Source organism: Neopelma chrysocephalum, unplaced genomic scaffold (genome assembly GCF_003984885.1).
Source record: "Neopelma chrysocephalum unplaced genomic scaffold, ASM398488v2 Primary Assembly neopelma1_133, whole genome shotgun sequence".
NCBI classification, from domain to species: Eukaryota; Metazoa; Chordata; class Aves; order Passeriformes; family Pipridae; genus Neopelma; species Neopelma chrysocephalum.
In genome coordinates this window covers 693,606-718,403 of record NW_020897795.1, presented here as the reverse complement: position 1 = coordinate 718,403, position 24,798 = coordinate 693,606, and the positions used below count along the sequence as shown (strand labels likewise).

At 37.0% G+C, this 24,798-nt stretch overlaps 1 protein-coding gene across 1 annotated transcript in view; it reads left to right on the top strand.

The window, feature by feature from the left end:
- IL15 (interleukin 15) overlaps window positions 1–23,092 on the top strand; it is a 31,232-nt gene extending 8,140 nt beyond the window's left edge. The window contains 5 exon segments of the mRNA XM_027698890.1: window positions 19,582–19,685; window positions 20,093–20,174; window positions 20,621–20,662; window positions 22,208–22,351; window positions 22,887–23,092. Of these exon segments, the coding sequence (XP_027554691.1) occupies window positions 19,582–19,685; window positions 20,093–20,174; window positions 20,621–20,662; window positions 22,208–22,351; window positions 22,887–23,000 (486 nt within the window). The 3' untranslated portion in view covers window positions 23,001–23,092.
- Window positions 23,093–24,798: the final 1,706 nt, after the last annotated feature.

The following is a 24,798-nucleotide window of genomic DNA, read 5'->3' as shown; positions in this document are numbered from 1 at the left end:
GAAAATATTAAGTCATGGTAGAATAATCTTCTATGAGGAAAAAAGCTGAGGAGATTCCAACCACTAAGAATGCATTGTTGTGCACTTTGTCATAGTTTTGTATGGATTTTTTTTTCTTTAAATCTTTAGTGATCAATAAGGATTTGAACATGATGATGCTTTTCTAAATAAGCTATCTTTCCACTTGTTTTTAACAGGGTATTTATATAAAATACTTTCTGAGAAACTACTGCACAAAAGCTAACTAAGCACATTCTGATGATGTTAGAAGTGTCAGAACAGTTTCCAGAGACAGCTCTAAAAGGTATCACTCACTGGAACAGAGAGGTAGCTACAACATTACCAGAACATTAGGAATCAAGGTTCCCAGTCAGTTTTCCAGAAATCAGATCAGCTTTTCATTATCAAAATGATTTTTGGTAACTGAATCTCTGTTGGTCACTTTGCCATGTTATCTCCATACACTAGAAGAAAAGGTGCCATAAACAAAAAGTTAGAAAGTAGCTGGTCCTTGGGAACTTGACAGAAAAGCAGTCAAAGACAATATTAATCTACAGACTCACAAATAACCCCTTATCCTTAGGGTAGCAACTGGTGTTTCTGCCTGCACTGAACTAGCTCCGGTCCAGGGCTAGTTTGTGGGCTGTGTGATGCTCTTAAGTGGCGTTTTAGAAGGTCATTGTTTAGGAGATTACTGAATAAAAACTTTTTTCTGACATTAATCTTTAATATAAACCATTAAATTAATGTAAAAATGAGACTAAACTAAATAAAAGGGTTGGAGAGATGTATGTTTCACCTGGTGTCCGGTTCCACTGATTCTAAGAGCTACTAGCACTAGCAGGATTTTACATTCTCTTAGAAGTTTCCAGAATAGTTTACCTTATGATTTGAAACTACAAATTTAGACTAAATTACATGTTATTCCTAATGTATGTTTCTGCAGCTGAAGTTGAAAGTTTAAAAGATGTGGTTAGAGTATGCCCTTGTGCACATTAGGGGATCTGAAGAAAATGTCATCTTTTTAAATTTTTTGTCTCCTTCACAGAAAAGAGAGTGGTTTTGTCATTTCACTAAAATATATTAGCAGGTATATTTGCAGGGATACACATACATTTACATTGCCTTCATCTTTTCTTCACAGTCTTGTTGTATCAAAATTTACTTTTAAAAAGATCACTGAAATACCACCAATACCTATAATTTATTCATTCACTCATGAAAATTTAAAAAATCAGCCCCAATCTTGGTTGTTAATTTCTTTTCTCTGAAAGGTGTTAAAAATGCCTGTTCATTACTCAGTTGAGCCAATGAAATTCTGTGCCAGTTCAAATTGAGTGTTAGGCCTATTTGTCTATGGAAGGAATAAAACTCACTGCACATAGCCTTTGACTTCTGGTGTTCAGAATCTGCAGCTCTGTGAAGGATGACACAATGCCACTGAGAGTGCATTTTCTCCTGCCTCCCTTTCCACCATCAATATATTAAGGATTCTTTTTTTTTTTTTAACACAACCAACTTTAGGTCTACAACTGGAACACAATCCAATGCTTTTATTATCTATTTCATAGTCATGTTTGAATTAAGTTTCATATGCAGTATTTTGTTACACCTTTGTAACCATCTAGCCAGTTGTAAACTACATTTATTCCACTCTACTTTAAACTTACCAAGGTTGCTGGGAAAATGAAACCTCCAGGCATATTCACTCTCCATATTCATACTTGAAGTTGTTTTTAAGACAAACACCAACCATGTAACTCTTTAGTGTAAGAGTTAAAATTTATCAAAGTCCTAAAAAGAAAGAAACTAGAGGTGAGCATAGAAATTAGGTTGCAACTTCAATGGGCATTTCTACGAATTACTGCATAACAATTTTTTAATTACATCGTTTTGAGAAGTGAGATAGATAGGTTATGACATGGTGGACATGATTGCTATGTGAGCAATTTCCAAGAAAACCAGAAGCAACTTGGGAGAGTTGCTTGCTCTGTGTCCTTTCTGAGGAAAATTTCCAGTTGGAGTCAAGCCTCTAAGTTACAACTTTCCTTCAGACTATGGTAGGTTGCAGACTTACCTTCTCCTGTCCTTGCTCCTATGTCTTCCATCCTCTGACATCCTTAGTCTAAACCTGAATTAGAACCTTTTTGCAAAGCCGAATGAATATGTGTTCTCTCTCCAAGCTTTACAGATTTTGGTGGCAACAAAGAGGGAAACCATGGAACAGCCATTCCAAACCTGATGAAAAATACAACCTTCATGATTGTTGCCAAGGAGAAATGGATGTAATATTAATATATTCTGTTCCCTAGCTCCTGAGTGAGGATAACGAAGTCTCTTTCATAGAGAGGAGCATTTTCCTTTTCAGAGTAACAAATAAACCTTTTATGATTATTAAAGGAATACACTAAGGAATATTAAAAACAATATTCCTTTTTTTGGCTGCTTTGCTCGCCATCAATGTCTGTAGAGTAAGATCAATTCAATTATCATATCCTGAAGAGGGCTCAGACCATGGAGAAAAACCTGTCTGAAAAAAGAGGCACAGAAATTTGTCAGAAAACAGTACTGAGAAACACAGCAACATCCAGCAACAGCTACTGAAGTAACTGCAGAAGTGGCTGGTCCTGCTTGGGAATACCCCAATTAAAACTTTTAAGCAATTAAAAAGTCCAGAAAAGCCTTACAGTCTAAAAGTAATGACATGCTGAGAACAACCACGCGCTTCTCCCTCACTGAGGCTGCAAGACAATAAATCACTCGCACCCCCACCTCTTTTCCTGCTACTTGCCTTTCTGTGCATGGACAGCAAACAGAAATGAAGTGTTTGTTGCAGCATAAACAAACCTGTGGCCTCAGTAATTGCAGGGATGCCCACTACATCTGTATTGTTACATTAAGGGATGTTTGAAATATTTATTCTTATAGGTTGAACTTAGTGGTGTAAGGTTTGCATTCTTGTGGGTTTTGGTTCGTTTGTTCTGATTAAAAACATATTTGACAAAGGCATAATGCAGCATCAAAATGTGGTTTTGTAAAGAAAGGGATGCATAAAATCCTTCCACGTCTTGCTTCCTTGAAGACTACCTTGATGCTGTGCTCAGCTGCCAGGTAGGATTAAATTGCATGGACAGCCGAAGTCTCAGCAGTCCTGCTACCCGGCCACAGTGGAACTGCCTTCCCTTGGTTTTGCTGCTATTGTGTCAAAAGGGGAAAGTTTTTCATGCACTTGAGGCAGACACTGTCTGTGTTACTAATTAGCCTCATCTTTAACCCATTGCAAACTCCTTTACTACCTTCCAGCTGAGAAGTTCGTGGTCATTCTACAACTTCTTGAGATCCCCCCTCCTATCCATTTTGTCTGGTGACTGGATCACAGGCAGGGTAGTGGAGTGCTGTCGTATCAGTATCCAGCATAGAATTATTGTGAGTCATTGTTCTTTCACAACACTCACTGGTAGTTTCCTAAGCCAAGAAATAATGCTTTCCTGAATGAAGTTATTCTGGGAAAAGTTTATTCACAGCTTTTTTTTTTCTGGAGGAAAGAGAAAAATGTCAGCGTGGCAACTCACTTTTAAATGAAAGCAGCTTCAAGTGGAAGTGTATTAGCACTTTTTTTTTTTTTTAAGATTAAAGAAGCTGCCTCCCTAAATACAATCTAGAAGTTTTGCTTCATTTCAAGATAGCTGATTCATGAAGTCCTTTTAGAAGGAACATGGGATTTTGTTAGTAGTTTCTAACAGATATCCTGGGGGTGAAGGGGTTGGCTGTGGGAGGAGGAAAAGACCTCACAGTGCCATTTCTTTGTAGTGATTTAAGGAAAATAGCTATGGAAATAACAGTTACTTTTATGAACTCTGTTATTTATAAAAGAAAGTACAGCTATATATTAAAAATATATTTTTCATGCAGATATTAGCAGTCAGTTCTCTGGTCTGTGCATCAAGACAACTTCCAACTAAACTCGTAAAGCACTGGCTGCTATAAAAGTAATTGTTTCTACTGCAACATAACACAATGCACCAGACCATTTATACCTCACAATACTCTTTGAAAAGTAGAATTGTTAGCCTTTATGTCTTGCCTCAATTCTTATGTGGTAAGTATTTTCCCTCTCTCTTGAATCCTAAGTATGTCTTTCTTCACATCTCCTTGTCTCACCTTCAAACAAACTTTTTAGCAGAGAACCTTGGTTTGCATGATTTGTACTCTTCTGTGTCCCTAAATGCTCTGCAATTTTTCTCATTTAACTAGTTGTGTTCCCCAGAAATACCTAGCTACATACAAATAGTGAGATGACTCCTGGGAATTCCCATTTCCTACATAAACAACATGATTTTTCTCTCTCTTTTTCTTTAATTAACAATTCCAGACAAACACAGTATTATGTAATGGACTGTGGCTTTAAGCCTGGAGTTATGCTCACTTTGTTTCATACGAAAGAGGTGTTTCTCACCTCATTATCCTGTTCCACACAGTTAGAGACTGGCACCATTTTCCTGCTCTCTTGCTTCTGTTCAGAATGCTGGGAGGTTGTGCTGCAATTTGGCTGATCTTAGGCTTTCCCAGGATATTTTGGTGGATTTAGTCCCTCAAAGATACAGCTCTCTGTTACTAAAGAGGCCTGGTTTTAAAGTTTTCTGTAATAAGTGATGTGCATTTCATTTTGCATCATGATACTAATGCAAAGGAGAGACAATAAAATAATATGTCAACATTAAGGTCTGGAATCATACGAATCAGCCACAATATTTCTCATTCCATCTGTTGTTAATGTGCAGGTAAAATTGTCTACTTAACTTGGGAGGTACACTATTGCATTTTAGATTGAAGTTTTTGTCCTCCTGTCCTTCTGACTGGGACAGAGTTAATTTTCTTCCTTGTGTCTGGTACAGTGCTGTGTTTTGGACTTAGAATGAGAATAATGTTGGGTTTTAGTTGTTCCTAAAAGAGCATGAGGCCATTTTATATCCTGAGATTGGCCATTTTAGCTACTAGTCTTTAAAAAAAAAATCCTCAAAATATTTAATAAATTAGGACTAAATTTTTGTTTAGTCTGCAGTAAACAATTGATTCAACCAGTAGCAAGGTCGGACTCCAGCAGCTCCCCTCTCAGAGGCAAAAGACCAGAGATGTCATTGAAGGTCTTCCTTCTTTTTCAGATCCTTTTCCATTTTAAGAAGAGTCCACATGATGTTACTACAAGAGATTAAGCTGTCATATGCAGTTGTGTCTGTATTATGAGGCAAATAGCTCCCTCAGAACGTTGAAGACTCTTCTCTAGCAGTCTAGGGACTAGGCAAAGATCTTTAAAAAGAAAAGACATTTTGTTTTGTTTTAGAAAGGGGAATGGTACTCCTAGAAGCCTCTTCTAGTCTGTGACATTAATAATATGATGCTGCTCAATCAACCAATGCACTGTCTGAAGACCATGGAAACCTGGCTGGGGTGTCACTGAAATTCTAAATGTAAAGTATTTGGTTTAGTAGCCAGTCTCTCAAGAATAATTACACTGTGTGAGCCCAGAGGAGAAACTAATTTAACTTCTAAGGAGCAGGATGGTTGTTTACCTGAAAATATACCCTGGCGTTCAGGAGCATGGGCAAAAACCCAGTTGCAAATTCTGTTATAGGCACTTACTCTTACCATTTGCATTCTTTCTAGACAATCGGAACACACAAAGTCTAGCTCTCATTTCTAGCATTTAAATTTAACTTTTCTCATGTTCTCCTTTTGAAATAATTCCTCCTTTTTTCTAGTCTTCACTTTTTTCTTTTCTTTTTTTTTTTAAGGACAAAACCTCCACTCATCTCCTACCCTCATATAACTATCTCTCAGATTCATAAGATTTTATGGTTGCCTGTAGATTATTTTGAATAATTTAAATGATATATGAATATTTCAGGTTTCATTTTAAACTGTGTGCAATTTCAGGATACACAGGTCATAGCGAGGCCAGAGTAGTTTTCTAGTAGTTTTCATCCAGCTAAAGATGAATGACTTATAATGACAATAATGCAATTTATGTGCTGTGCATATGTGACAATTTTTAACAAGAAACTAATAGATAATTTGACTACTACTCTCAGCAAGATAAACAGAAGTTCCATGATCAAAGAATATTTGAATCTTGTTTTGTGTGAGCTAAATATGACTAGCTAAACTATTTCTGACACAGAAGACAAAAAAGGAGCATTCTAAAAGTAATAGGTAATTCTTTTTCTCAGTATCCCTTACATTTTCTGAAGGAGCATCCTTGGGAAAAATATGCTAGGCATTTGAGTAGTAGAAATGCCTCACTCTTACTGAAACCAATAGAATAAACTGGTATTTTTCTTCTCTTCAGCTGACCACAAACTGGGGTCTATAGGATGCAATTTTCCTATGTGCTCTGAAGAACTCCCTATATTCCTGCCTTGGTCTAAAAAGGAATTTTGAAAGTATGTTACATTGTTCCAGGTATTTAGAACTACTAAATGATAGAGCTCTCCCATGCTTTTTTTAATTCATAGTTTAAAAGCAAGAGAGAAGAAAGTTTGTTTTCTTTTTCTCGGCTAGATGGCTCAGTTTTGAAATAGCTATTGCAAATGATCAAAATGTTCTCCCAGTGCCTGGTGAACCAAAACAAAAATAAATAGATCAAAACCAGAAAGACATAAAAGACTTTTTTTCATTAAAAGGCTAAATGCCAGCATTTGCTCCATTGTAATGTCTGAAAATAACACATATGTGTATTCAAGATAGTGACATTGTGGCTTTTAGAGAACTCAAGCTGACCTAAAAAAAGAAAGGTATGTTCCCTTAGGTTATGCAGGCTTGTAAAAGCAATGCTCTTCAGAAAATTACATTATGAAGAGGCCTAATTAATGTAATATTTTCCATTTTAAAATTACTTTCTGTCATATTTTACATTTAGAATTCAACAGTACCTGTCGAAAATTGAAATGTATTTACATAGAAGAAATTTTTACATAAAATTCTAAAAAACTGATTAAAAAGCAAATATTTATCTATGATGATAAATAGCGAGGGAAAAGAGGATAAAGAAGTTATAAACTTGGAAGCAATAGCCCCAAATCTGACAAGCTTTATATGAATTGTCCTTTGCTGGAAAACAAGGATATATCAGGGAGGAATCAATATGCTCTTCCCTTGGCATTCACAACTGGCTGCAGTTGGAGATGTCAGGCCTAGAGGACTTTAGTTTGAAGTCTGTGCTGGTATTTCTGAATTTTGTCTGCTTTTCTAATTCCTGTCAGGGACACATACCTAGTTTTTAACCTGTAAGAACTACAACTAAAAGGTATATACTACAGGAGACCAGCACAGGCTAATGAAAAGTCATTGTATGTGACATGGTTCTTCCAACAGGATTTTCTGCAGGCCTTTGAGTGTGCAGAACCTGTGTAAAGAAGCTTTAATATAAAACAAGCCGTCAACAAGATGATTGCTGCGTGGCCACTCTGAGGTAAAACTGTTGCTGGCTGCCTATACAGATGTAAGATAAAGATCAGTAATGTCATAGAAAACCCAGTGGGAAGGGAGCAGATGCAGCAACTTGCAGGCTCAATGTCCAAATATAAGGCAAATGAGAGCATTAGGAAAGTGTAAAATTCTTCAGTGTACACATTTCGGCCTTACTCTCTGCCATGCTGATTATCCACTTTGCATGCCCTATGGAAAGGGCACAAGGAACAGTGGTGAAAGAACCTGTTGTCTTACCTTAATCCTCAGAATCAGTGTTTGCACTGGTGACAACTCTGGTTTTAGTTTGAGAGTTGGGGTAGTCTATGAAAGTAGCAAGAGTGTGCTGGTGTGTTCACTCTGACCTGAGACAGATGTAACACAACCTCATTTTGTTCTGGTTTTGTTCTCTTTGTGGAAACAGGCAACCAATGCTATCAGTTCAGTTTAAAAAGAAAAACAACAAAACCTGAAGAGGAATGCTCACACGGACAGAAGCAGCTGATTCCTTGCCTCTTGAGGTCCCACACTGAAATGCCCAGGGATTTATCATTAGTAGCATGTCATAGAAAATGCAGTCATAAGACTTGAGTATAAAGCTAAGTCTTAACATCTTCAAACATATAGTCAGGGAAGTTTCAGAAGCCAGGTGGCAGCTTGGGACTCATCTGTGATAGTTCATGTGACTTTTCCTTACCGCTTTCATTTCAGTTGTGTTCTGCCATGTGTCTCTATGTGCATGATGCCTGTTTTGGCTTTAAGACCAAAAGGTGCCAGGCTGTATGTGAACGGCCATATATTTTTGGTGACTGCTAAATTTGTTTCTAGCTTTACCAACCATGTGGACCTCACATGGTGTTTGGGTGAATATCTGCCAAAACCAATTTTTGTCAGCTGTTCTTTGAAAGACAGCACAGTTAAGCAGTTTGCAACGTTGTGCTTCCATTCAGGACAAATAGACACCTTCCTCTGGTGGCAGGCAAGCAGTAAGCTGGTGGGAGAGCAAGGAAAAGCCTATATAGGACAGTAGGATTGTATTGCCTTCAGCAAACTGAGTAATGTTCAGGCAAACAATATAACACACAGCTTTTAATATCGCCAGTAATTTTTTATTCTTAAAGAAAGATCATGCTGTGAGGTAGATAAAACACTGTATGCTCCCTTGCTTAGAATGACTTAAGACTGATTTCTAGCTTTACCGTTCAAGTATGATGAAAATCTTGCTTGAAAAAAATACTATGGGGAAATCTGATCTTTATCTTATCATCCTCTTATGGATTATCACAGCGTGGATGTGGCAGTTACCTATAGCTGAATCAGGCATTTATTTCACTGGGAGCTCCTGAAAGCAGTCTGATTTGAAAATGAGACTACATTTTTTTTTATTATTGATGTTGATCTGAAGATATGCACTTCCCAATTTGTAAGAAGTATGAATTTCTCTGGCAGACTACATTATCTCGTTTCTTTTACTTATCAAGACTAATCATAATTCTGTAAATGATATTTATACACATATACACACATTCAATAGAATTGATTGGCTTTTTGCAATGTGGTCATGGATTAATCTTACAATTCGTATTTCATCTCTTACAATTTATCTTGCTTCGTGTATGAGCATATCAGAATCATTTGTAATCTCTCAATTACTGTCAATGCAGTGAGTTGCTATTGACTTGACAACTTGTGTGTTAAATAAATAAAGTAAGCAATCCTACAGTGCTAACTCTTTTAGCCAAGAGCTTCCTCCATTTCAATAAAATTGGTCTACACAGCTTTATAATATAAAGGCACCCAGGGAATCATTTACTCTTTGCAGTACTGCCAATTATTTTAAGATACAGCTACTTTTAACATCCCTGTGAAGTACTTTTTCAATCTTTTTTAAAAATACTTTTATCTAAATGAATGTTCTCACTCATAGAGTCATCTTACCCCTTCTGAAAGAAAATTTAAAGTTTTCTGGATGAGTGCTGTGCTGCACTGTTAGGAACTATGACTACCACATGCTTTTTTGGCTGCATTAATTCTCATTATTTTAAAAACACACAACCTTTTTCATTCCTCTGTTCAGTTTGGGTTTGGCTGCCAAGAAATGAAGGAAAACCATCATCCATATGAATAGATAGAAGAAACCTTGAAGAATGACAAATACTGTATTGCACTTAGCACTTGCTCACATATAGAAAAGAAGTGGTTCAGTGTGCACTCTCACAATGGCTACATTCCACAAAAAATATTCAAAATTTACATGAAAGGGGGAGGTTTCTGTAGCACACACACTAGAGCTTTTCCAGTAATCACTTCTCCTGTATCCAAAGACAAGAGACTAAGGACGATTGCTGCTGCTTTAAGTCCTACTGCATCGTTATTTAGAAGTGATTTAGAGTAACATAAAGCAGAAATAATTTCTTTTCCAGTTTTTTGGCCTTTTTTTCATATCCTAGATGAAATAAATCTACAGTAGAGATATTTTGTTCTTCTTTCTTAGAATTCTGATTCTATTTTTTTTCTGCCTGTTGGTCTGTTTACAAGAGTTTGTGTGCTGCTTTCCTCGGTTGTTCAATGGATCTGTTTTTCCTTGGTTAACATTTTGGTCAAATTCTCAACAATTTTGGAAATCAAAATAAATTTATTGGTTTAAGTAAAGCTATGGCAATTGACACATATTAGGATTTCATTCTGCTCTTTAAATAGGATTAAAAGCATGAGAAAAATTACAGTGTGTCAAACTGCATTCTGCCTCTTTACTTCAGAATCGGGTAAATTCCAGTGAAAGTATGGCTGTAAGAGAGGGTCATGGATCATAATTTTCCTTTATAAAAAAAGCTCTGAAAATACTGCCTTACTTTACCATTTTGAGAACTGCATTGTCTATTTTTAGTTTTCTATTAAAAGTGTGTTACAGATCTCTATTAGCATATGGTATCATTCACAGTCTTTAAGCTGAGTATTTTCCTAAGGTTGAGATATTATTTGTCCAGCAGTTGCTCCTGTGACAACTATTTTTGTCGTCTCAGAATTTCCAACTTTTATGCATCAGTATGACAATATTTTGCTGTTTAAGTTTCCATGTTTGATACTGTTTTAAATGTTAACATCCTACCACTAAAGGCACAGAAATTGTGTTTTCATTCCCTGTTGGATATTTGTTGCTACGATAAAAATACCACAAATAATATTTACAGGGAGTGCCTTATAGCATATATATATATATATAGGTAGGGCCACATTTTGTGGAACAAACTTCAGCACTGGCTAATTCTGGCCCTGTTTTGTGTGTCTTATTAATGTCCTTTACATTTAGAAGCTCCTGTTATTCCTACTGCTTATTTATCCGGTAGAGTTTATTCTGAAAGGTCTTTTAACTAATTTGTGCATGTTGCATCCTGAGGAGTGTTGCTTGGGGATAAATGGTCAAATCTAACCATCTGTGTCCTACAAGCGAGTTTTTTGCTATATACTTGTTCTTTACCAGTGTATTACAAATACTATGTATTTGAGTTAAATTAATTTTGCCACTAGCAAAACTTAGGGCTTCCATATGTCAATCACAGTGTTTGTCAAGCTAATCTAGCATTAATATCATGTATCCTTGCATTAGAACAACATTAAGTTGATCTTTCACAATTTAAGGAGTGACTGATACTTTGAAATGACCGAGATTACATGGAAGGATGTAAAGAGAAAGAAGCTTTCTTTCCTGGCTGGATTTTGCCATCTGGGAAATATTGCTTAAGAGAGATCCTGAACTGACAGGCAAGGGGTAAGCAACATGTTTGGTTGTCTTGGTCTCTCAATCATGTAAACAGGGACCTGGCATCCGTATTTCAAGCAGAGCTATTGATGGAAGAGGCCTGTGGTCATGGAGTGTTGTTTTATTTCTCTGAGACCGTGACTTTCAAATTAGTGAAAGCAGACTAAAAGGAAGGCTCTTAATTAGTAATGTTCATACTTATATTCAGCTAGTAATATTTAGCCCTAAGTATTGCAGCACTTCTATTGGGTTTCACTGCTATTGTGACTGTAAGTTTCTTTGGAAAGATATAAAATCTTTCTTTGCTCCAGGGACAAACTTCCTCTCAGGTCTATAGCCAAGTGTAGGACACACCTTCCTAAGGCCCAGGGCCTCAAACACGCTTTGCAAAAAAAAAAAACAAAAACAAAAAAACCCCAAGACAAGCAAACAAAACCAAAAAAACCCACAACCCACACCCACAAAGGAAATATTTACCTTCTTACATTTCAAATTCTGATGTTTAAGGTATTGAGTGGAATAGCAATGACTCTGTGACCTTTTGGCAAAATTTTCAAACAGGCATTGCAAACTTTACTCTGGCATAAATGCCAATTAGCAAGAGCACACAGGAGAAGGAAGTCCTACCGGAGAACTGTCAAAGCAAATCAACAAGTACTTAAGCAAACCAAGAACATATTTGATTAAACTGAGAGAGTTTCTTGCCATGCTGATTACTGAGAACACAATTTTGAAGGTCAACACCACTCTAATACAAGCAGAATAAGCTTTTTGGGATAGTATTCCAGAAAAGAGTCACCACCATACAGTAAAAATAAGGAAAGCTGTATTTCTTGGGGGGAGGGAAGTGACCAAATAGGAATCGTATTTAAAGAATGCCCAGTTTTAATGCTGCAAAAAATCTTTAGCCAGCCCAACTCTATCTAAATACAAAACTTCTAAGAAAGCACTCTAGTTTTATGAAATAAAAGCTTGAAGACATAACAGCCTAAGGCGTGGTTTGGCTCTCATCCAGACAAGCATTCAGCCGTGTGATTCAGCTTAGCACCTAGGAATTCCACCGACTTCCTTTCTGGATCAGTAAGTACAAGCTAGACAGAAAGCCCACTCTCTGCCTTCAAACCTTGAGGAGGAGGGCTGCTGGTAACACCTGGTGGAGCTTGAGACCTGATTTCCTAGGCTTCTATGCAAAGATTGGTGGGGAGGGAGAAGAGGAACAATGGATTCAGGCACCATGATAGCAAAGAAGCAACTTTTTAATAGTTGTGGCATCAAATGGTATTCATAAGTTACCACAGATGTAAAATATGTTTCTTTGATAGACGGGATTAATCTCTAGAAATTGGTAAATAATTTAAGGCCCTGGTACTAGATCCCTTCATAAGATAATATTACTAATATTACTTTTTTCTATTGATATAAAAAATTTCCGATATGAAAATGGAATTACTTCCAAAGTGTGTCTAGAGGGCTGTACCTAGGTACCTTTAGAGCCTGCACCTCTGTACCTGCTACAAAGTGCCTTATTGTCTCAGGGTACATTAATGCAGTTTTCCATCCTTTTCTCTGAATTCTATCTGATGTGAATAATTACATTCTGACACTAATTCATATTCAGGGTTTTTTTTTTCCCTTTGGTTGTTTTCTTTAAACAGACTAGAGGAACTTAGGAATGACAGAGCAGAGAGAGCCTTCAGTGAGTATGCTCCTTTGACTTTCAGTGTTTTCCAGCATTTACTCCATGACAAGGCACTAAGAATATGTCTTTCCTCTAAAACTTACTCGTGATCCATGAAAATTTGATTTCAAAATTACTTATTTAAGGCCTTAATATGGAAACATCTATCTAGTTCGGAAGTACTGCTTTCTTTATGGGCTCCATTCCTCTTTTAGTCACTTCCATTAGTTTATGAAATCTTTAGTCTCCATGACTTCTGTCCTGAAAAAAAAAAATCTGTTTTTAAAAAAAAGGATGAAGTTCTTTTGTTACAAGACTAGGCTACAAATGGGAAAAACATCTGATTTTCTCCCCAGTCTTATAGATTCTGACATTAAAAGCGTTGTCTTTGCTTCTGAGTGTAGAGAAAGAGCTCCAATATCGTGCAGAATACACAACCCTAAATAAATGCAGCACTCTAGTTGTGCAGCTACTTGGCACTTTGTCCCCTTGAAGGGAATTGCACTAGAACAAGAGGACAGAACATTTAATCAGGGGAGCCAACAGAGAACAGCAGAACAAGAGTCACAGGATGAGATTTTGTTGGGGGAGGAGGCAGAGTTCTCTAAGGAGGCTATAATTATTGTGGCAAAGGAGACACTGAAGAAGAACTGCAGAAACAAGGCAAATGAAAGGGTGTAAAACTGAGCTCTGTATGATGTAGACAGTATTTGAATATGGATTTTAAAAAGCCTACTTTATTCCTGAGGTGTTACTCAATAAAATGTCCAAGGACTTGAGAGAGCTGGAGGTGACGGTATGATTTTAGAGGGAAATTTGCAGCAGTAACAGAGAAAAGAAGATTTACAGTACTTTGTTGCTCAAGAAGCCAAAGAGAAAGTGCTGAGGACACATATTTGTAGAACAGGATGGAAGAAGAGACTGACTAAAATAGGATAAATAATGTACAGGAAGTCTATTGCATGACAGAATGAAGATGAGAAATGGGAAAATAGGTTGTTACAAGAGAGAGCAGTCTGAGCAGGGTGATTTGCTCTCAGGAGCAAGGAATGTGAGGACTAGTGACTTCTTTCAGCATCAGTTCTAGCCAGAAAGCCCAGAGGCAAAGGGAAAAAGGGCTGATCAAGAAAAAGAGCTGTGTGCTAGAGGTCAAGAAGTTAGGGAAAATTTGAACATAACCAAAAAGTAAGAAGTTTAGACTTCAGGGGTTTGGGGTTGTTTTTTTAAGGGTAAGAGTTTTCTGCAAATAGTGAAAAATTCTTAGGACATTCCAGGATTCTGAAAGTAGAAGACATAAAATTCTTGCATAAAATTCATATTGAAGTATGAGCCACTGGTGTGATACAGTCATGAAGAAAACACTGGCAGTAGGCATTTACCTATTTCCCATAGAAGCTGAAAATATTATCACTATTTTCTAAGTGATTCGTAAGATCTGAGTATGTTGTGTGCTTCTGGTCACTTGTTTTCAAGAACAATGAAGCAGATGAGGAATAAAGATATAAATAAAGAACAAAAAAATAAAAAAATAATAGTGGACTTTTGCCAAGAATACCAACTTGCACAGTCAGGAAATAAACTTGCTTGCATATGAATATCACATCTCAAGGATTCACTGAGAAATTTATAAGCAAATATTAATAAGGAAGTTTAGACATATAGTATATAGGCAAAGCCATGTAACTTTAGCTTCATATGTAACTTAAATACCGTAAAGAGTTATGAATATTTTCTTATTGTTTCTGTGACAGCCAAACCAGCAAAATCATTGACTGTTTCAGACTTGTTAAGGAAAATTTTTGTCATTATCTTATAAGTTTGCTTCTTTAAAAAGAAAACAGTACTACTGTGTCTTAGATATCACTCAGTGGTAACTGCTCTTAAAATGCTTAATTTCAATTTCATTATTAAAAAGCAGCATTCCTTTTACAAAGCTTATTGTGCATATCATTGATTTTTGGAAAGCATATATTCACTTACAAAGGTTTTAATCCTTAACTTAAAGTAGGACTTTATTAGGATACAAGCTACAAACAGAACCATTTACCCACGTAAATATGAGCTGCTCCCTTGTCCAACGGTCACAGGGTATCAGAGACATAATGAAGACAGAGAGGAATTGGTTAATGATTAAACAGCGTAAGACATTAAAAACAGACACTGTCCAAAGAAAATTTTTGCATTATAGCACTGTGTGTTCAAGGCAGGAGAATAATTTGTCAAAGCTTCCAAATGAGCTAACAATGCTTCTGTTGTTGAATAATAATTTAGATGAAATAATTAAGAAATTCAAGTGGAAAATGGCCCTGAATTGAAAAGAATGTGTTGGGTGATCTAGTTGACATCAAGAGCCTCTTTCTCTATGAACAAATGGGGTACCCTTCGGAGTGTGCATGTAGTATATTTTTCACATATTTTACCATCAGTACAAGTTTTCTATTACTTCTGAAAACTAAGCACTTATTTTACATCAGCAATTATTATTTTATTACAGTAAAACAGTTATCTCACATATTTAAGAAAACCAAAGATGCAGATAAAGACATTGATCATTAAGAACACAGTGTTCCAATGTCATCACAGCGAACAATTATTAAAAATAGGAAACAAATGGCAAACTAATGATAACTCTGGCCCATTATTCAGTAGGTATAATAATATATTATTTTCCTCACCTTGAACACTTTGTTCTCCAGCATAAATTGGAACTTCCTCTCGAATCACCTTTTTAAAAAGGCCCCATAACACTAATTATAAATCAGGAAGCTGGTAAATGCTTATGGACCCATCATAAGTCTTTCATATTTTAATTTGTCGTCACCTGATCTCATTTGATAAAAACTGGCTTGTGGAATGATAAAAATGTTTAACTATTATAAAATATTTCTAATACACTTTAAATAATTTTGATAAAACATGAGATTAAAATATGTGTTCTTCATCTGTATCTACCAAATAGATTTAAAATTTCTTTACATTTACTTGGAATTTCCCCATGAGGCTACTTTTGATCTTCAATGAAATAATAATAAAAACCAAACAAAACTCCCAACAAAAATAGGATATTTTCTAGGGATTGACATATTGAATCAAAGAAGTTGGTATGCATATTTAACAAAAACAAACAAAGAAAACCCCAAAACTAAAAGAAATAACATGAGAATTTGAGACCAAACAATATTAACTGTGAAAAGGTTAAAACCTTTCTGTCATACTATAACAAAATGATTTAGCTCTTTTGATTAGAGCCAAGCAGTCAATATTTCTTTTCCATTGCATTCCTATGTATATATACTTAATATTTTGGGTTTAATACTTACATGTCTTCAATTTCTTTTTGTTGTGGAAACAGTGACAGGTTGATCCTTGCTTTGTGGCCTACTTTGGCTGCTAATAACACAGCACCCTCCATACTGAAATTGTTCAGAAGGTGGATGAGATGCTATTTGCTCTGTCCAGACAGAAATTTAGTTTATCAGAGAACCATTCATTTACATAGTTCTTTTTTAACAGGTTTTGGACAAACAAAGGGGATAAAAGGGTCTGACACTACTTTCTGTTACAGGATGTAGACATTTATGTATGATTAGGTTATTATGCTATTTCAGCTGTATCTTTGGGGTTTGGAAACAAAATAATTGCGAAGTATTTAAAGAATTCTCCACTTAAGAGAGCAGCAAATATTTGTTACAAATACTCTTCAGAAGTCCCCTGTGACACATATAATTATCATGCTCCTGGTTTTGCTTTATTAAGGTGGCTTTCAGCAAGTTAGCTGGAATCCTGACAGTTTATGGACTGATCTCCCATTTGGAAATTTTGTACCACTGCACAGTGCTAGTGCTTGTTTTGTTATGTTCTCCGGTCTATTTTTAAATATTTACTTGCAAGTTTGTAAATAAATCACTGCTAAAGAAACATCATTTGTTAATGACATTAAAAGTATTGCATGTATGATAAGAAATACAACCTTGGATCAAAAGCACTGTACTTCTGCAGATAATTAACCTAGGTCTGTGAAGGAACTGTATCAGCTTAAGTCAAAGACTTTGTAACAAAGGTTACCAGGCTCTCAACTTATTTCCAGTTGCCAGACTCCCCTGACGAAATTCTTAAATGCATCACTACCCACTAGAAAATTACCCTGGGAAAATGTTTTTGCAGGTATTGGGGTTCATCAGTGCTGGTCACTTTTTAAACATCACTTCCTAAGGACACAGGAGCAGGCAATTCCCAAATGTCACAAGTTAAGCAAATGAGGCAGAAGGTTGTCTTGGCTGAACAGAGATCTTCTCTTGGAAGTAAGAGGATAAAGGAAGGCATGTGCCTAGTGGAAGCCATGTTGGGTGACATAGGAATAATTCAGAGATGTTGCTTGCCACTGTGGGGAGAAAATTTGTTTGACCAAAGCTCAACTGGAGTTGAAGCTGTCAGAAATGTGGGGGACAATAAGAAAAGTTTTTTCAAATGTATTAATGGCAGTATAGAAATAACATCAGCCCATTACAGGATAGTCACCTCACAAACAAGGCAGAGGTGTTTGATGCTTTCTTTGCCTCTGTCTTCAGTACGGATGACGGACCAAGGGGGTCTCAGTGCCCTGAGCTGGAGGACCAGGACTGCAAGAATGATCAGCTGACTCTGAAACTGTGCGCAATCTACTGCTCCAATGGGATCCCTACAAACCTATGAATCCAGACAGGATTCATCTGAGAATCCTCAAAGAGCTACTGATGTCATCGCAAAGCTTCTCTTGATGATTTTTCAAGTGGTCTTGGGAATCCAGAGAGGTCCTGGCTGACTGGAAGCTGGCAATTTTCAAGACAGGCAAGAAGAAGGACCCCAGAAACTATAGGCCTGTCAGTCTCGCTTCAGTGCCTGGGAAAATCATGGAAAAGATTATTCTGGGGAGTATTAAAATACACCTGGAGGACAATGCAGTCATCAGTCACAGTCAGCATGGTTTCATGAGGGGAAATACCTGATTTCCTTCTACGACAGGATAATTCACCTAGTTGATCTAGTAAAGCCAGTAGATATAATCTTTTCACACTTCAGCAAAGTTTTTGATACTGTCTCACACAGTATCCTTCTGGACAAAATGTCCAGCACACAGCTGGACATCCATGTTATGCAATGGGTGAGCAAGTGGCTCACAGATTGGGCACAAAGAGTTACACTGAAAGGAGTAACATCAGACTGGCGACCTGTCACTAGTGGGGCTCTGCAGGGCTCCATCCTCAGCCCAGTTCCCTTCAGCATATCCATTAATGACCTGGGTGCAGGACTCAAAGGAATACTAAGGAAGTTTGCCAGCAACACTAAGTTGGGAGCAGCTGTCGACTCCCTTGAGGGCAGAGGCCCTGCAGAGAGACCTTGATAAATTAGGGGACTGGGCAATCACCAACCATAAGAAGTTCAACAAGGGAAAGTGCTGGATTCTGCACCTGGGATGGGGCAACCCTGGATGTACAGACAGACTGGGGAATGAAAGGCTGGAAAGCAGTGCCAGGAAAGGGACCTGGGGGTCCTGTTTGATGGCAAGTTGAATATGAGTCAGCAGTGCCCTGGCAGCCAGGAGGGCCAACCATGTCCTGGGGGGCATCAGGTAAAGCATCACCAGCTAGTCAAGGGAGAGGACTATCCTGCTCTGCTCTGCACTGGGGCGGCCTCACCTTGAATATTGTGGCAGTTTTGGGTACCACAATATAAGAAAGATATTAAGCTCATAGAGAGAGTCCAAAGCAGGGCAACAAGGATGGTGAAGGGCCTTGAGGGGACACCGTGTGAGGAGTGGCTGAGGGCACTTGGTCTGTTCAGCCTGGAGAAGAGGAGACTGAGGGGGACCTCATTGTGGTCTTTAATTTCCTCATGAGAGGAAGAGGAGGGGCAGACACTGATCTCTTCACTCCTGTGACCAGAGAAAGGACTCGAGGAAGCAACGTGAAGCTGAGTCAGGGGAGGTTTAGGTTGGATATCAAGAAAAAGTTTTTCACCCAGAGGACTGGAAAAGCTCGCCAGGGAAGCGGTCACAGCACCAAGCCTGACAGAGCTCAAGAAGCATTTGGACAATACTCTCAGTCACATGGTGTGACTCTTGGGTGTCCTGCACAGGGCCAGGAGCCAGACTTGATGATCCTGATGGGTCCCTTCTAACTCAAAATATTTTGTGATTCTATGATTAGTCAGACATACACTATGTATACTCTAAATACTGTGTTTAACATTTATACGCATAACTATAGCATCTGATGCATTCAATGCAGAGTTTCATATATATGCAACCACAATATTGTAGTTAATGTTCTAGTTGTAGGTAACTAATTGAATTTGGGTGACAAAAGGTAGCCAGGGGAAAGATCGTAAACAAAACAAAAGCTCTTTAATATTGTCTCTGCATTAAATTGCAGCTTGCAATATGAGCAGATAAATAAATAGGGAGCCCAGGATGAGTTCAGGTTTTCACAGTGTGCCTTCAGCATCTGATTTTCTACCAACTGTTCTGTAAAGTGATTATATACTTCTGCAAGATACAAATCAGTTGGTCTTTCCAGCTACACACAACAGGTAGTCCTGCCTTGATTGGATGTCTTGGCAAATTGCTTAATTAAGTCAATACTACAGCAAAATTCTGTGCAATCAGATTGTGACAAGGTATCACCTTGGTTGTGTCTTTCAGAAAATACACCTGAAAAGTATTTGTCTGCAGTATCAGCTGTATCTTCTTCTGAACAGCCATTTCTTTTGCCTTTTAAAGAATGAGATGGGACTAATCATCTTATGGTAACTACAAAGTCAATGTTAATTAGACAGTAAATGCATATTTTTACTATTGCAGCTGTTACTTGTCTCCAGTCACTTTAGAGAATGGATTTGGAATTCTATTTGTATACTTTAAAAGAATTTTAGGTTTGTTACATTAAGTAATTGAACCTTTCTCTTGCATTAAGTTCTATAAATCTGGCCTTTAAAAAATACCTACATTGACTGTTTATACAGTGTGTGACAGTTTTATGTATCTGTATGATTTTATGATTTGTCAAATATGTGTGCTCCACATGTTTATCATATATATATATACATGTAAACAATGTGTCTATAGTATCTTATAATTTCTGACTCTTTTTTTCAGCATAAAACTTGTATATACCTGCTGTTTAGCCTAATGATCACTTTTTCTTCTGTTCTAGTGCTTATGTACCAAAGACAGAAGCAGGTCATTGCAAGTGGGCAGAAGTTCTGAAAGACTTGGAGAAGATCAAGACATCCAAAGTAAGTTCATAAAAAGGTCAGCATTTTATATAATCATAGGTGAAGACAATTAAACATGTAGCACTGTACTCAGCTAGGAAGCAGGGAAAGGGATGGTGTTTGGTGTTTGTATAATGCTGTTTCATGGGTGGAAACAGAGGGTTAAAGGGAATTGGAATTCACCAAATACTGCAGACTCTAGAATTAAATATCATTTTCTCCAGCACTTTTCCTAAGAAAAGGGACAGTGGGCTTGAGAGTTAGCCCCTTCAGACAAAGTATTGTGACACTCAGTTCTGAGAGTCTCCCTCACAGTGAAGCCCATTCTGCAGGTTACTGGCTGACTTTAGGACCTGGCTGGATTTGGCCTTTGAACTTGGTAGCTAATCCATGTATTGAAGAGTAAGCTTTATTATCTCTAAATCTGTTAGCTAATGCTCCTAATTCCAACTCTTGTTTTCTTTTAGAATATTGATGTCAGTTTATATACTGCAAACACAGATGAGGATGTAAGTAAACTTTGAATTTGATCACAACTGGTCTAATATGGTGGCTCCATTTCTTTACTAGCAACTTTCTCCTAAAGCAGTCTTGGTCTAATTTGATAAAAGTTTCTAAAATGAAATAACTCACCTTGGAATAAACAGTTCTGATAATTAAATTACTTATGATAAATTATGTAAACAGATATTGACTACTTTTATTGAATCACCTGCTATTAAAATTAAATAATTGAAAGGCCATATTGGATGGGGCTTTGACAAACCTAGTCTACAAGAAGGAATCTCTGTGCATAGCAGTGGGGTTGGAACTAGAGCATCTTTAAGGTCTCTTCCACCCCAAATCGTTCAGTGATTCTCTGATCCAAAATTATATTCTCCAAGCAAACATTTCTAAAATAATGTTGGTATTCATTTGCAATTTAAAGGAGAGGAAAAAAATGACCCCAAAAAATGCAGTATCCATAAATTCATTGCTGAAGAGAGTTTTTCATAATCTATTGCTGTGGAGCTCAATCTGTGCTCCATGGGACACATGAATCCCACCAAGAAAATGAAGCCAACCAATCCTCCACTCCTAGCAGTCACCTTTGGCATAGCCCTGGAGGAATTGTCTGGATTCATTGCTGTGGTAGTAGCCTGCTCCTGAGACATTGCTTTCCTGACAACATAAACGTTCACATACAGACTGTCCCAAACACAGACAATCCATGGATCCTGAAGTTAAAGAGTACAGATATCCTAGACAAGATTTTTTTTCCATAATGAGGAAGGATATTCTAGAAACGATGGACTGACTACCTCAGCACAGAACAGTGTCAGAGTGCTTGCAGAGTGCAGCAATATTGATGTCTTCAGTGGAACTGGCAAGCCTGAGAAAGCACAGAACCTGATGTGTCTGTACATGACATGGAAAAAGCTCACAAAACACACGTCCACACCCGCACACACATTCTCTTAACTGAACCAAGCCAGAGAGGTTAATAATCCATTAAAACAGATTAATGTCAGGAAGATTTTCTTACACTGGGACAGTATGATATGGAAGTCAGACGAACAACCTGGGACTTATTCTTGGCTTTATTGTTGACTTGATGGAGAAATTAGTACCTCTGCCTCTTTTTCTTTAATTTGTTAAATACGGGTAATATCTGGTTCCTCTTCTCCCCTACCCATTCTCAATTCAGATCTCTGAATGAAAGTGTTAAAATTTTTAAGAATAATACTAATTTAATTCCACTATGTTTAATTATATCCCAAACTTCTGTTCTAATTAATTATTTTCCTATATCCTTCACTAAAACACTACATTTCACTCATCTAGGCAAACTGGCTGGCCTTTTTGTTTTTAGGTCTCACAGCCCATCTCTGCTGATATTTAAAAGTATTTGAATAATAAGAAAAGATATCTAGTAAGTAAAACTCAGCCACTTCCAGGCTGATTGTATCTTAAATGGTATCTTACTTATATCATAAATTATATCATAAATTATGTCCTACATTCACTTATTCCTTTTTATTCGTAAAACTATTACAACTGCATTTTTTTTTCAGGAAGAATGCCAAGAACCTGTAATGAGATGCTTTTTCTTAGAGACAGAAGTGATTATTCAAGAATGTCGTATCAAAAATTGTAGTGAAACACAGGATGTAGTGAACATATGGAAAAATGGAAATGCAAGTTTAGAAAATAAAAAGGTAAGTAACACTAAGCGTCTGTGGGAAAAAGGCAAACGAAAAATGTTTCCTCAGCAGCAGAAATACCTTTTCTGTTTTATAAAATGTGGGATGTTGCAGATGAAAACAAATGAGATCCATCAGCCTGTACAGGGAACAATGAAAAAGCTGAGTTCAATGGTTTTTTTAGAAAAACACTTTCAGGATTCCCATCAAAGCAAATGCTTTTGTGCATGCATAAATATGTCAGGATGTCTGAATGTATAATTAACAGTTTGTAACTTCAGTTCCTAAAGTCAGGTATGCTTAGACACATGTAGAGAAGTGTCCTAATTTTCAAAGGGACCATTTGCATCTCTCACTGAAGTGATGTATCTTCGAAAGCTGATCCTATTCAGAAAGTAAGCCAAGAACTGCACAGACCATAAGTACCACCAATGTTTTCTGTGGCCACTATCTGCATTGGAATTATCCATATAAACAGGACAAACAACTTAATTCTCTATCAGAACCAATAGATTAGTATCCTGCTTTACTATTGCATTTTGTTTTTCAGTTGAATTCCACAACATCAGCAAAATGCAAAGAATGTGAAGAATACGAAGAAAAAAGTTTTACAGAATTTATACAGAGTTTTGAAAAGGTTATACAGAGGGACTGCAAACACTGACCAAAAGACACAAGTTGGGAAACAAGATTCTTCCATAAACATTCTCAGAGAAATTAGGTTATCACCAACAATAAATTGGAAAAAGAACATCATTTACAATACTCATGGCTATCTCTTAATATATTTATTTCTACTGTGGTTTTCAGGTAAACCCAGTTACTTGTTCTACCAAAGAATTAAAAGTCAAAATTTAGAATATTTATTTCTTCCTTGCCTTTTCCCCCTTTTATACAATGATAGTATAAGAGTATTAAAAATTTTCTTCAGTCTTCTTACAGAAGCTAAAGCTGGTGCTTGGTTCCTCTGTCCAAGGACAACATGTTTTTTTACTTCATTTATTACCTCTGACACTGACACTACTGGGGTCATTATGGAAATGACTATGGTTCCTTTAGCAAATACCAAAGATTTCAATCTAAATTTAAACCAAAACAGTGTTAATTTCATTCTCTAAATCATGGAGCTGACCAAGTGTTTCACATACTTAAAAAAAAACCAAACTAAATTCTAGGTTGTAGAAATCTTTCCTATGTAGCAGAGTTTGTAGCTTTGGTCTCCTTGTGGGAAAGAACTTTGAAGACAGGAATCACTTTTGACAAGCTGGAAATCACGATAACTGTATTTCCAAGATTCAAGGCAGTCACCTGTCCTCTGGTACTTCTGAAATGTTGCAGAGCCTTCTTTCAGCTCTTTCTAAACTAACTGCTTTCTTCGTGATTCATATCCATGTCGTACCAACTGCTATCCATAATAAGTAATTCTTTCCCCCAGGCACCTCCATTTCTGTGTCTTCATTTGATAAATGGCTGAGTGATTCAGCTGTCCACTTACCAGGAGGGAAGTCTCAATCTCATCAAATACACTGCCTGGTACTCTCTTATTGTTAGGTTACTCCCAACAGTCAATCTTTAGCACTCTGGGCAGATGAATCTCCAGTAAACTGCAAGAGAAAGAACATAAATGTGAGCACATGGGTTGTCATCTTCCAGGGGACTTCCAGACAAACAGATCTGTAAATTCATAAACACATTTATATAAAGATTAATCACCCATAGAGGTATCACAGGAGAAATAAATTATTTACCACCACAAACCATCAACAAAAGCAGTGTTTGTTACATAGCTTGGATGAAGTAAACTGGTCCTACCTCTTAAAGTTTTCCTTAAAACAGTGTTAAGCATTGAATATGATTTTCTCTTACCTAATGTCACATGCACAGGCAAGGTAACCAAGTTGCAAATTTGGTCTTTCATCAAAGAAATTTCTTTATTTCTAGCTTCAGGAGAGCTTCAGACACAGAACAGCAGCATATTTATGATGGGAGAAACAAACAGCTGCTTTGCTCAGAGTTTTCTTTATCTTGACCATTGTGAAAATTAATCACCTGCTTAATTTTGTTTTGTTTTTCATTAAATCATTCACCAGTGGCAAGTAGGTTAAATACTGTGAATTTGTCTTTCCATAAGAACATTACTAAGTTTGTGACCACTCAGCTTGCCACCCTGTTAGCCACTTTCTGCTGGACACTGGCCATATCCTTTTTATTTCATCTATTCCAGATGCATATCCTAGGATGAAAAAAGGCCATTTGCTAATCTAGCTCTCCAGCCTTTCTCCTTGGGCTTACTTTTTCCTGAGAGCTAAGCAGCCAACTGAAAGCTTTACTACCTCCTAAATCCTATGGTTATAAAAAATTATCTGATTGGTATAATGGATGAAGTAAATTAAGGCCAGGGCGGTTTTGTGTTTTGTTTTGGTTTTGGGGTTTTTTTTTGTTTTTTATTTGTTTTTTGGGGT